The sequence below is a fragment of the Bubalus kerabau genome, chromosome 1 (genome assembly GCF_029407905.1).
Source record: "Bubalus kerabau isolate K-KA32 ecotype Philippines breed swamp buffalo chromosome 1, PCC_UOA_SB_1v2, whole genome shotgun sequence".
In the NCBI taxonomy this organism is placed as follows: Eukaryota; Metazoa; Chordata; class Mammalia; order Artiodactyla; family Bovidae; genus Bubalus; species Bubalus kerabau.
The window spans coordinates 90,389,900-90,402,868 of NC_073624.1; the positions used below are offsets into that span (position 1 = coordinate 90,389,900).

At 46.2% G+C, this 12,969-nt stretch overlaps 1 protein-coding gene across 1 annotated transcript; it reads left to right on the top strand.

The window, feature by feature from the left end:
- The first annotated feature begins 5,325 nt into the window (after nt 1–5,325).
- Nucleotides 5,326–6,810, top strand: CCDC184 (coiled-coil domain containing 184). Its single transcript, XM_055582178.1, has one exon. It carries the CDS (start codon nt 5,871–5,873, stop codon nt 6,456–6,458), a length of 588 nt encoding a protein of 195 aa, XP_055438153.1. The 5' UTR covers nt 5,326–5,870; the 3' UTR covers nt 6,459–6,810.
- The last annotated feature ends 6,159 nt before the right edge of the window (nt 6,811–12,969 follow it).

Here is a 12,969-nt window from a genome sequence, read left to right on the forward strand (position 1 = left end):
GCCTCAGTGAAAAAGTTGGAGAAAGGGCCCTTCTCCTCACTTCTGCCTAAGGTGCAGCACCATTGTGGTCCTTTGAAGATGTGGATTACATTTAGGGGACCCTGTTCATGACACAATCACAAATACTAGTGTAGTTGTGCGTGTTGGATAGAACCACAGTGCACCTCTCAGTGGGTGCTCTACTAGGGCAGCTGGCAGTGCCTTGTTGGCCCTCAGAATACCACCTCAAAGCAAGAGGGAAGTGGTAGGAACCACTTTCAATTGTACTTTTAGGGCTTCTGAGAAATCTGGAGAGAGCATAAGTAGAGGCATTAGTAAGAGTGAGACCTGAACATTTTTGGATAAATTGTCTACAGACTTTCTCAAGATATGAGAGGTAAGAAGGGACCTGGAAGTTTGCATAAGTCAATTTCTAAGAATTCTTTAAATGGAAGAGAAGTCAGAGGTAGAAAGATATGACAGGTGAGAAGGGAACTGGAAGTTTGCATAAGTCAATTTCTAATAATTCTTTAAATGGAAAAGAAGTCAGAAGTAGACATACCATAGTCCGTACCCTGTCCAGACACTTGGACATAAGTTCCTCCAAATTTGACTGATATTCTGGGAGAGGCAATTTGCCAAGAAAAATTGCACCATGGTACCAGAAACTGTGGGTGTTCTCAGGTGATGCAACACTATTCATGCCTGATAAGGATACTGACTTGGGGACAAACCAGGTCCTAAGCTATGGGCAACTTTCTGGGGGTAGAAGATACATGGAGAGGATGCATGAAGAGGGTACATGAGACCCCGCCCCAGAGGTCATCTTGGAATGTCTGTATCTATGGCCAATTGCCTGGTGAAACCTGGACTAGAACTAGTCATGTCTAGCATGGTACAGGATAAATAACTAAACATGCACCGAAAGGTGAAAAAGCCTTTGCAAGTGTTGATACAAGAGAAGCTGTTGCAGTGGACAATGAAGAAAACCAGCCAAGCAGGGTTTAACTGAAATGACAGGTTATTTTCAGTGGTACTGCAAACTGTGTGAGAATTTAGAAAGTTCCCCTGGAATTTTTGCTCTGAGTAAAGTTAATACGGGTTAATAAAGTTAATACGAGAAAGAAATGGGGAGGGGTGACTTTTGGGATTCCTAAAATTAGGTTGAAGGCACAAAGCAAGCGACTGAAAGTCTAGCTCAGGCCTTTAGTGTGACTGTGTGTATCTGTGTATGTCACCTCATGACCATGTCTGTGACAGTAGGGACATCACAGTTGGACCCCACTCCCTTCAGTCAGAGGCTCATATGGTTTAGGATTCTTGCAAATGATCATGCCCATTTCCTCTGTACAAGTGTGGAGGAGATGAGCAAAGCACGTTGGCTGTTAACACCAGGCAAACCACTCTCTCATGCTGAGAAAATTTAGTCTATGTGACAGACAAAATCCACAACAATGTGAGTATTCTCAGTCTCTTGATCTTTCTTATCCTTTTGGAAGGAGACCCCTGTCATTGACAGCTGGGGCTCCTGGTACCTGTGCAGATCAGGGGATTGAAAGACAGAATCAAAAGAGCTGAAAAGGACAAGGAACTTCTTGCAGAAGATAAAAGAAATACGCTCAAGAAGTAAAGGGGGCAGGGGAGTGAAAAAGCAAGGGCCAGGCTTGAGTGGAAGTTTGGAGGTGTTTGGGGAGAAAGGAGAGAGAAGGGTAGCAGCAGCTATGGTCATGTGAGCAAGATGAATAGAGCAGGAGGGAAGAGAAGTTTAAGATGTTTTTCTCTGTGCTAAGAATGTGAGAAGTTTAAGATGTTTTTCTCTGTGCTAAGAATGTAAACCCCTTTAGAGTTTTTCCAGAGACCATAATAAAAATCTCAATTGCTTTTTAATTCTTTTTGGTTATTAGATGTGTTTCTTTTGAATGTGGTATCATGCTGAGATGGGCTGCAGGGCAACTCAGCTTCATAAAATTTACATTTGGGGAGCAGTGTCTGGGATTGCAGACCTGTGGTGTAGCAGTCAGCTGTTCCTTGACTTTGACCATCATTCTAGATCTGAGTCAAGCTAGCAGCCTCATTACGACTGCTGCATTTATAGTACAAAATGTACACAAGTCATATAAAACCAAGACTGGAGATACACAAGACAGCAGACAGGAAAATGGCAGACACTACTAAGAATTTCAGGTTTAGTGAGAATTCCAAGCTTGGAACTAGGTGTACCTCATGGGGACTTTTTACCGATGCAGCATGGAGTCTCTTCCCTCCCATAGGCTGATGAGATTGGGATGAAGAAATAGAACAGCTAATTCTCAGCTGATTCTGGAACAGCTGATTCCCAAGAAAAAGGCAGGAAGCAGAGAAGAGTGCACAAGGGTTATTGTTTTCTTGCTGTGTGTGAATACTCCAGTGGTGTGGCCAGAGTACCCATTCAGCTTGGGGATGGATGCACTCAACAAACCCCAGGCCACTGACTTCCAGAGAGCTCAGTTCCGTAACCCAGCCAGCTGACTGAGGCTCTGCTCCGCTCTCTGCATCTGCCCCCTTGCTTTTCTGAGACTAGACCCTTCTCCTATTTCCCCTTAGGTCAACTCCCCACAGAATTCCTAAAATTATCTGGTTCTGAATCTGAGGCACCAATTATCTCCTTGTATTTTCAAGTCCTGTGACTAGTCCACACCCCCAGATCCCACCTACCCTTGGCTGTCAAATACCTGACCTGGAACTTGACTGGATCAGCCACACCCCTTGATCTCTGCACTGTCTCCCATGTTCTTTTGTGCTTCTCCAGTAATTTCCCCTCCCTCTAGGCTCAGACCCCCCGAACTCTCAGCAGACCTCATGCCAGCGTCTCTGGGCAGCATGATGTAATCTTATGCTGAAAGCCTTGACATACATGGTATCCTCAACAATAGTGGCAAAGGGCCTTGTATGATGGCATAACCCAGGTCCTACTGTATGGGGACTGTATTCAATGTAAGGTTAAGGCTAATGTGCAAGGCCCTGTATTGGGGACAGGGTTAGTCTTTGTAGGTAGAAGGCAAGGACCTCTCTGACGAGTAAGGGAGCTAGCAAGGTGAAATCATCCATATGAAGTGCTGGTCAAGAGATGTGAAGCAACAGATCTAGGCAAAAATTTGAAAATCATGCGTTTTTTTTTTTTTTTTTTCCTGACTATAGCAAAGGCCTCCAGGGAGAGATGAACAGCAGGGTTGAACCCTGGAGAAGGAAATAGCAACCCATTCCAGTATTCTTGCTTAGAGAATTCCATAGACAGAGGAACCTTGCAGGCTACAGTCCATGTGGTCGCAAAGAGTTGGACATGACTGAACGACTAACACACACACACAGGGTTGAACCCATAAGCCCTAAGAATATGCTTGCTATAGTATGATCAGAAACTCATGCTGTGTGAGCTCAGTTGTTGTTTTTGTATGTCTTGTATATTTCTAGCTTTCCTACAGTTCCTTTTCGGTAAAGTCTGTTTTTGTGGATAACAGTGCACTTTGGCTGTGCTTAGGGAAACCAGGGAAAAGTGTTTCTGTCTTCTCCTCAGCTTTAAGAATACCCTGTGGGGCACATGGTAGAGGTGGGGATGATAACCAAGGTGAGTCATAAGTTTGTGGAATAAAAGAAAGACAGAATGAGCAAGTAAATAAGATTGAATCATAGAAAATACAATATATAGGACATAAATAGGTTTTTAAAATTTGTTCATACATTTGTTTTGGAATATCAATTTTTTAAGGGTTGTATAATACTTTATTATACTAACAATGCCTTAGATTAAACATTCTACTGTTTAGAATACTTGCCTGCTTCTTCCGTTTTTTTGTTTTTTTTTCTATTTTAATAGCAGTAAGACAAGGAATAAGTCAAAAAGTTCTTTAGTGCCAGCAAAGTTTCTCTGGGCCAGCCCCACCCCTCATCACTAGAGTATGCAACAAAGGAAACCTCAAAGTACCCCATCCGCTCTCACTGAACCACTAGTATACAAAACACTCACCCAAACCCAGCTCTTCCCCATCTTGAACTGTTACATCATTTCTCTTCCCCAGATTTATTTCTTCTTGTGAACTTCATTTCTGGTTTCTGATCACTTGGCTTCTCCAATTTATTAAGGTCATTATTAGTATGCTGCTGCCCAGGTATTGTTTGCTTTTCAATCTGAAGTCATCTGTAAATATATTAAATTCAACTTTTCTTCCTCCTCCTCCTTTCCCACTCCACTCCTCAAAAAGAGAAAGGAGTTGTCACAAAGGTTGAGACACTCAGTGCATGTCTGTACCTGGACGCTGGGCCTGGGGACAGGGAATTACCCTTACATAATCCCCCCACACTGCCGGGCTTTCCTGCCATCCGTTCCACACACTGTCGACAGTTTACCCTTTTAACTGTGAGCGGACGCAGTGTTACTCAGAGTTAGAAATAATATTACCAAATATTATCCAGTCCGATCCACTAACAGATGAGAAAAACGATTTATTCAAGGTCTCTGAACTAATAAATGGCCGAAACAAAATTGAATTCAGGCCTCCTAAAATCCACTACCTGTGAGCTGGAGAGTTCTGGACAAGGGAATGGGACACAGTGGTCCTTGTTAAAGCAATCATTCAACAAAAGTACTGAGCATTTACTTACTATGAGCCAGGTTCTATTTTAAGTGCTGGGGATTCCGTGCTGGAGGACACGGAGGAGACAAAAATCTCTATTCTTACGGAGCTTTCTTTCTCAAAACTGAAGCCCTTTGCCTCACCGTCAAAGTGCCTGAAAGAGCCCCCAGTGCCCTGGGTAGGAGCGATTGGGTCTCATATGGGAGGGAATTCCATCTTTTCTCGGCTTCGATACCATCTTATCTACAGCGAGGGCTGATTTACTGCAAAAGCAGAAGGGCGTGACGGAAACCTCCGTAATGCCCTCCTGCGCATTTGCACCGCTAAGGCCGGGCGGGGCCGGCTCCAGGGCGCCGGCTCACCCCAGCTCAAGTCTGGGAAATAGCATCGGGCTCTCTACCCTCTCTGCTTTCCTGCAGGAGGACAGAGAAGCAGGACTCGGCTGTAACGCCATTCTCAGGGAATGGATTGCGGGCAGGTGAAAATCTTCCAAGGTAGTCTCGCTCGGTGTCTACTACCCAGACTAGGGGAGGGACGATGTCTCCCCGACATGGGGATTTATGCAGCAAACTGCTCTCTCATGCTTCCCTATTAAACATTGCTGCCACACGCTCTTTCAGCCTCAGCTGAGGCCACTGCAGCCTACCCTCCCCTCCCGCTCCACCCGCTAGCTCAGAATCCAGAGCCCCACTGCAGCTTCCCAGCAGTCCTCCCTTTTCTGCTCCACTTCCTGGTTGCCATGGAGACACACGTCTTTTACGTGCAGTGCGTCGCCTTGGAAACAGAGGAGCATCCGCGGCGCCGCTGGGAGACCCGCCCCTGTCACTTCCAACCACACTCGCGGGTGCTGCCCGTTAACGGCCAAGGGGAGTCCCGAGGTCGACCCGCTCGCCTCGGCCTCAACCTGGGCCCCTGTGCGAGCGCTCCTGTGACCCAGAGAACCGGCGGGCCCTTGACGCTCTTGACGCCCAGAGGGCGGCGCTGACACGGGTGCAATTCAGGAGTCTAGAAAGGGCAGGGCGCTTTCGCCCCGGGGCGAGCCGGAGAGACGCCGGCCCTGGGACTGTAGCCCGGTCCTTGTTCCGCCGTCTCTTCCCGGCCTCCCCAGATTCTGCCGGCACCCCCCGCCCGGGACTCACCTCTCCACCCCTGTCTGGAGCCTCCTCTTCCCTCGGCTCCTCCCACCCTCTCCGGGCACCTCTCCCCATCCCCGTACCTTCCCCCACCCCGAGGCCGGGCTGGACCGGACCCCGAGCCGCCACCGCCCGCTTCTGCCATTCAATGGAGGAAGGTCTGCTGGAGATCATGACCAAGGACGGCGGCGATATGCCGGCCCCTCTGGAGGTGTCCACCGTGCCGGCCGTGGGGGACGTGATCTCCGGGGAGTACAACGGCGGCATGAAGGAACTGATGGAGCACCTGAAGGCCCAGCTGCAGGCCCTGTTTGAGGACGTGAGGGCCATGCGGGGGGCCCTAGACGAGCAGGCCTCGCACATCCAGGTACTCTCGGATGACGTGTGCGCCAACCAGCGAGCCATCGTCTCCATGTGCCAGATTATGACCACCGCGCCCCGCCAGGGTGGCCTGGGCGTGGTCAGCAGCAAGGGGAACTTCCCGGGCGCCCGCCGAGATCCGGAGACCCCTTCGCCTGGGATCGGGGACAGCGGTTTGCTGGGTCGCGATCCAGAGGACGAGGAGGACGACGATGAAGACGAAAAGGAGATGCCCAGCTCCGCCACACCCACTAGTCACTGTGAGCTCCCGGAGAGCCCCTGTGCTGGCCTCCTGGAGGGGGACGGGCCACTTGTGGAGCCCCTCGATCTGCCCGACATTACCCTGCTGCAGCTGGAGGGCGAGGCCTCTCTGTGAGGGGACTCCGAGGGGGCACTACTTTCCCGGGCTGACTTTGGGTTTCCGAGTGCATAAGGGGACTGAACGGCGTGATGCAGCTTGCTTCACTCCGACCGCTGCTCTTGTGGGTCAGGCAGAAGAGACTTCCTTGAGGAAGCATTTATAGGGTGAAGGACTTTGGGAGCATCAAGAATTCTTTCTGCCTCATCAAGCAAGTAGCAGCAAACTGCGGAAAGGTGAGGTTCCGGGAGAGGAAGCGCCCACCTCTGGATTCCCATCCAATCCCCTACCCTGCCCTTTCCCCCGCCCCAGCCAACAGGAGAACCCCTGACTTGTGTAAATAAAATTCTGCTTTTTCTATTCTGAAAAAGGACTTATCTAGGACTATGGCAAATAATCTCTAACGATTTACCTAGAAATTAAGGAATTGGGGGTATTCTGTTCTGGCAACAGAAAATTTACCCTTCTGATGAAATTCAAGCTATTCAGCGTTCTGCAGAAGCCTCTCCCCCTCACAGACCTCTGCGGCTGCTGATTGGTAAAAGAAGCTTGAGGAGGGAACTGCAGCCCTAGGAATCTGGGTGAATGGGGTTCCGAGGGCCCCTGGGCTGGGAGGAGCTGGCTCTGAATGTGCATGAAGACATTATAGCTCAACCTCTAGGATTTTGCATGCAGAGCGGATCCTGCCTTGTCACTGACTTCATCTGGGATTGCTTTATCCACTCACTGGGGCTTAGAGAACAAAGAGCCCAGTTCACAGGCAGAGACTTGGGGGGTGGGGGTGCTCAGCAACAGCCCAGATTTCGGGGGCATTTGAGGGACTCTTGGGGGCCGCAGCTGAAAACTGTCTCTCTCCTGGCTATACCTGCTTAACTTCAGTTCCTTTTCCTGTCAATACTTCCCTGCCCGCTGACTCTCGGTGTTGCCTCCATAATGTCTTGTGTGCATTATGTGTGTTGACCTGTGTAGTAGTGTGTGAGCCCTGAGGGGCAGGGCTTGTGGCTCTGGTGTTAGGTTCAGGGGGCTTCAGACCTTCTGTGAGCCCCAGGCTCTCATGATGCTTTCCCCTCTCCTCTCCTCTTTTCCCCCACAACCAGGGCATGAAGCATGTGGCTGTCCTGGGGTTCCTAACTGATATGCCTCCCTCCCACCTCCTCAAGTGGTGACTTTGTGTGCCCTTCCTCTTCCTCTGTGTATTCCTTCTCAATGCTTTCCTTGGTGTTAACCTTAATAAAGAGGCGTCATCTCCCCTCCTTGCTGACTGGTACTAGGGCAATGGCAGGGTGGGGCTTCTGGACCCACTGCATGGACACAGGCTTAGTGGGAACTACAGGGATCATGCCTTCCCTCCTCTCTTCTTGCCTCTGGTTCCAAAGAGTTGACTGTCCCTGCCCTGACTGGGATATGCATTGCCATCTTTACCTGCTGTCACTTCCATCCTGGACTTTGACCTCAAGCTGGACTGAGGAAGGAGAGGGTACACGTTGAGATTCCCAAACAAGGCTTTTTTAGTAGCCAGAACTCCAGATGTGCAGGAGACGTTTCAGTGGAGCACCTGGTTCCCAGGAGATGATTTCCAAAGTGGAGTCCTGGAATGGTAGGCATGACACCTGTTTCATGGGAGGGGTAGGGAGGGGGCATTGTTCAGGAGGGATTGCCTGGGATCTCTGGCAGAGTGACACATCACAAAGTGAAGTGAAAGTGAAGTCAGACTCTTTGCGACCCCATGGACTGTAGCCCACCGGGCTCCTCCATCCATGGGATTCTCCAGGCAAGAATACTGGAGTGGGTTGCCATTTCCTTCTCCAGGGGATCTTCCCAACCCAGGGATCAAACCCGGGTCTCCCGCATTGCGGGCAGAGGCTTTATCCTCTGAGCCACCAGGGAAGGGTTGACACATCACAAAGGAAACCACAAAAACTGCCTCAGGCCTCTAGTGGAGAATGCTGGTAAGGTGTTTCCCCCGGAGCTTAGCCTGACATCAGCTCTAGTCTGCTCCCTTGGGCACTGGAGCCTTCCTAAGGCTACTTCAAACAAAATTTGGGAGAATAATGAGCTGGGGTGCTGTGTGTGTGTGTGTGTGTGTGTGTGTGTGTATGCTTGCACCTACAAATGTGTATATGTATGCATGTAGGTATGTGTATATATGTATGTATGTTTCTGCAGCTGTGATGCTGAGATGTGGAAAGAGCACTGGCAATGAGTCTCAGATCCAACAGTAGATGACTGCTTGAGACTTGGTTCCTTGCTTGAGACTCAGTTTCTGTCTGTGTAAAATGGGGACAAACATTTTTGAGAAAAATAATGAGACACCTGAGAAATCTTAAGCAAATGTTAGTTTCTTACAGCTCTCGGGATAGGGGGTGATGGTGTTGACTGGCTCCTCTGGGAAAACACATTTAGGGAAGGTTCTAGTTTAATATAATCCTTCCCTACCTAAAGAGCTCTTATCATTCAGGGCAGTCAAGGGGATGATGAGATTCCCAAGCTTACATGGCCTTTCTTCAAAATGTCCTGTAATTATGGGTCAAACAGGTTGTAAAGCCAACTTTTGTACACATAGGATGACCAGAGGATGGCTTGAGTTGTGCAGTGGTTAGGGAATATGTGCTGGGGCCTTAGAGAGGGCAGCTAAAGTATATTAGGAAGGAAGTGTCCCTGAGGGCTGGAAGACAGTTTTCTGTTACAGTTCCAGCATTCAGCACCAAAAACAATGATAGCCATCATATATTGAACACTTACTCTGTGCCAGACATTGTGCCCAATTTTATATCCCAATGACCATATGAAGTAGGCACTATTATTATTTTCACTTAACAGTTCCAGAAATAGACTCCAAGACTTAGTCAAGGTCATACAGCTAGTACTTTGCATAACCAGGACTTAAACCCAGATCTTCTGACTTAACCCTAGATGGGAACCCACTCCACTAACTGCTCTATTTCATCTTCAGAGAAAAGAATCCTTTATGTCCTCGATCAAGAGTCTTAAGAGTCCTGAAAAGGAAGTAATGCTAGTTTTACTCAGTTTTCATCTTCTCAGTTGGAACAAGTAATTCCAGAGTTGGTTTTGGTTAGTGACCTTTCAGTCTAGCGGGCGATAATACAATAATGGCACAGAGAAGATGGCCTTCTGCACATGCTTCTTTAGAGGAAGAAGCTGATGTTCCCAGATATTCCCTGACACAGCCCCACTCTTATGCCTCTTCCCTGGTGCCTGTAGCTCAGATTCTGCAGAGTATGATGTGAATCTCAAGGCACCTTAGCCCTTCAGCACCTGTAGAATGGTCTGGTTGAGCCTTTTAACCCTCGATGCCAATTCAATTCTTCCTATGCCTACTATCCAAAATGTGTCATCAGTCCCCTAGCCCAGGGCCCCCAGAATGTCTCTAGCGATTCCTCTCAAGTCCAAATAGGTAAAAATCTCCCCAGAAAAAGCAGTTCTTCAACTGTCCTCAGTGACCTGCACCAACATCCCAGAGGGACACAGCACAGGTTTCTCTCCCACCTCCTTCCCCACTTCTTCAGACTCCCCACTCTCCTCTATCATTTCTTCCTTATAATGCATCTGATGAATCAGTTTCACATGAGATTTCTAACCTGGGACTCGTGCATGGGGTCACTGTTGAATTTCAGGGGGCCCCAACCCCTTTAAATTGAATGCAAAACTGTGTATGTATAGTCTCTAGAGAGATCTATTATTTCAATTTAATTCTAAAACGTAAGAATTAAGTAAAAAGGTAAGAATCACCTAACTATTAATAAATGGTAATGAGGCTTTTTAATTTGAAAAAATACCAAAGAAGAAATGACCCTGCCTGAACTGATAACACCTTTGCCTCCTGGGGCCTCTAGAGTATTTCCTATACTGAATTGAAGTCTGCATAAATCTGATTACTCACCACTTTATTCAACAAATTCAAATTATATTGGCATCCATTAGAATGTGCTAAGAATCTTATCTACCATTACATGCAAGTCTTCTAGTACTTGGGAGTTTGTCAGGGCAGTGCTGATGTGCGGCAGTGAGGCGATGGTCCCGGTGCCCTTATAGCTTTGTGTTGCACTTCAGGTCTGAGCTCAACGCAAAGCTGCATGTACGTAGTCAGAAGTCTTTGTTTCTGGCCCTCCTATCTTGCGTTAGGAAATTTCTCAGGGGTTAGCTCTGAATCTCAAAATGAAAACATACAACTTCATAGAAATAAACTATAACTTTAGCATGGTGCAACTAAAATCTGTCTTAGAGAAATCATTATTTTTCTAAGATGCAAACTGGCTTGCAACATAAATATACAGTTTTAGGTGGCCTCAATTTCACCAGCGTATGGTCTCAGCTTGATATGTATAACAAAATGGCTCACCTAGAAGTATTCCCAGAACTAAGGGACAGTTCTTTTCCAGATATATTTGAGTCTAATACTTCTTACAAGACAGAAAACTGCTTGCATCTTTGAAAAGGCAGGTTTTTCTAAGCATCTTTCGCCATCTATATGCCTAGGAATAGAAATTCACCCAAGATACTCTGTTACAATAAGAAATAATATGTAAAAGTACAAAAGGAATATATTTAAAAGTTGAGGTTTAGTTGATTTACAGTGTAGAAAGAGAATTCTTGAATTTTTCATTCTAGCTACCATCCACTCCAACGCCAACCCCCTGCCCCTCACCTCTAGATTGTCCCAAGGTGAATTCCCTCAAAGAAACATATTCTGCTTGGAAGCACTGTGCTTTAGAAGGAAGCCTGATCTATAAGTAATGCTGTAATGGTGCCATCTGGTGACTAATAGGGACATTACAAGGGGACCCTCAAAGTAAATTTACGATTTTCAATTCAGCAAGCACCACCAAATGCTTACTGAAGTCCTGGCTCTGCAAATGGTGGCGAGGACAGAAGGGGAACTGAATAAATAGGATGTATTTAAAGGATATAAAAGCCAACTGCAATGAACTCCTAAATGGCCTTGGCCTCCCACACACCCATAACCCTTAAGATTGATTTTCCTAAACCATAGCTCTGAATATTCATTTTCCTAAACCACAGCTGTGAATGTTCATTCTCCTCAGAAATCTGCATCATGTCCCATTCTTTCCTGAATTAAGCGTAAAATACAGTGGGGGTAGTCAAACTCCCCAATCAGGTCCTGGCATACTTTTAAACCCAGACATTTCATTTCCTAGGTACCTTTTCTAGACACCATAACATCAGCCACAAACCTGTATCATCCAGTCAGCTAGAAATGATTCCCTAAGGTATCATAGCTCTTTTAATCTCTGGATGAGTTAACCTAGACGTGTCCCTGTGTCCCCCTGAATCTTGATTCCATTCCTTTTACCATTCTTCCCAAATGCAGTCAGGTCCAAATTTCTCCTTCAGAAAAGAGTCTTCTGCAGCCTTGATCACCTGCACCAGCTCTCATGGGATGTACTGCAAGGCTGCTTTCCTCTTCTCTCCCTTATGCTACCTGTAATGGGAAATCTCTAGAAAGAGTGTACAAAAACTTTTTGATTATGAAATCTGTGCTTTTATTTCTAGGAATTGGGTTCATAGCTTTCATACTATTCTTAAAGCCAGAAAGGGTTAATAAACCCTTGAATCAAAATGTGCTATTCACCATTCTCTAGAAGTGCCCATATTCCTGAAGCTAATTTTTTGCTATTATTCCTACTCCATCTCATCTCTGCCAGTTGGAATCCTATCTGTTTTTTGAGGCTCTTCTCAAAGGCTACTTCCTCCATGCAGCCTTTCCTAATGTGATCTCTTTCTTTCTTAAACATACAAATCTTATTTTTCATACCTCTTTGAGGGACAGTTATTGTATTTTTCCTCACTTCTACTATTCTTTATGCTTGTTATTCCCCCTTCCAAGTTATGAATATCTTGAGAGCTGGAACTGCCTTCTAATTTTTATAGTCTCTGAATCTTATTATATTGACTTTAAGGCAGTACTGATTGTGTGGCATGTCATTATTCTAGGCACCATAAAGAAAGAGAAAATACTGCCAATTCAACTATCACCATGCTTTGCTATCACATATTTTAAAGTTTCATTATTTAAAGAGCTTATTTAGAAAATGAACTTTTTAATATCACTAAAGTGTCTAAATGTGTCTTAAATAGACAAATGAAAAATTACAGGATTTTAGAGCTGAGAAAAAGGTCACTATTTCTTAGAGTCTTCAAAAATGTTATTGCTGAAAGAAACCTTAGTGATGATCATATCGCAACTTTATGTATAACTCCTATGTCTGAAGAGACTACTCATGTTTCTTAGTAATCTGATTAAGTCTGGCCCAAATTTCAATTCCAAAATCTGGGAATTCCACAGCATGCAATACAGTTTCTGCATGTTTTATGGTCTATTGTGCTTCTCCTTCCCTCTGCATCCACACCCCCAAGGTCATGCAAGCTGCCTCCTTATCAATTACGGGACACATAAAACAGCACTTTCACTAGTTTCAACAAGAAATATGATTTTATTAGGCATATAAAATTTTTACTGTAAACTTGAATACACACACACACTCACACT

Bases quoted from the DNA above. Each gene is read 5' to 3' on its own strand.
- CCDC184 (XM_055582178.1), top strand. From the start codon at position 5,871: ATGGAGGAAGGTCTGCTGGAGATCATGACCAAGGACGGCGGCGATATG.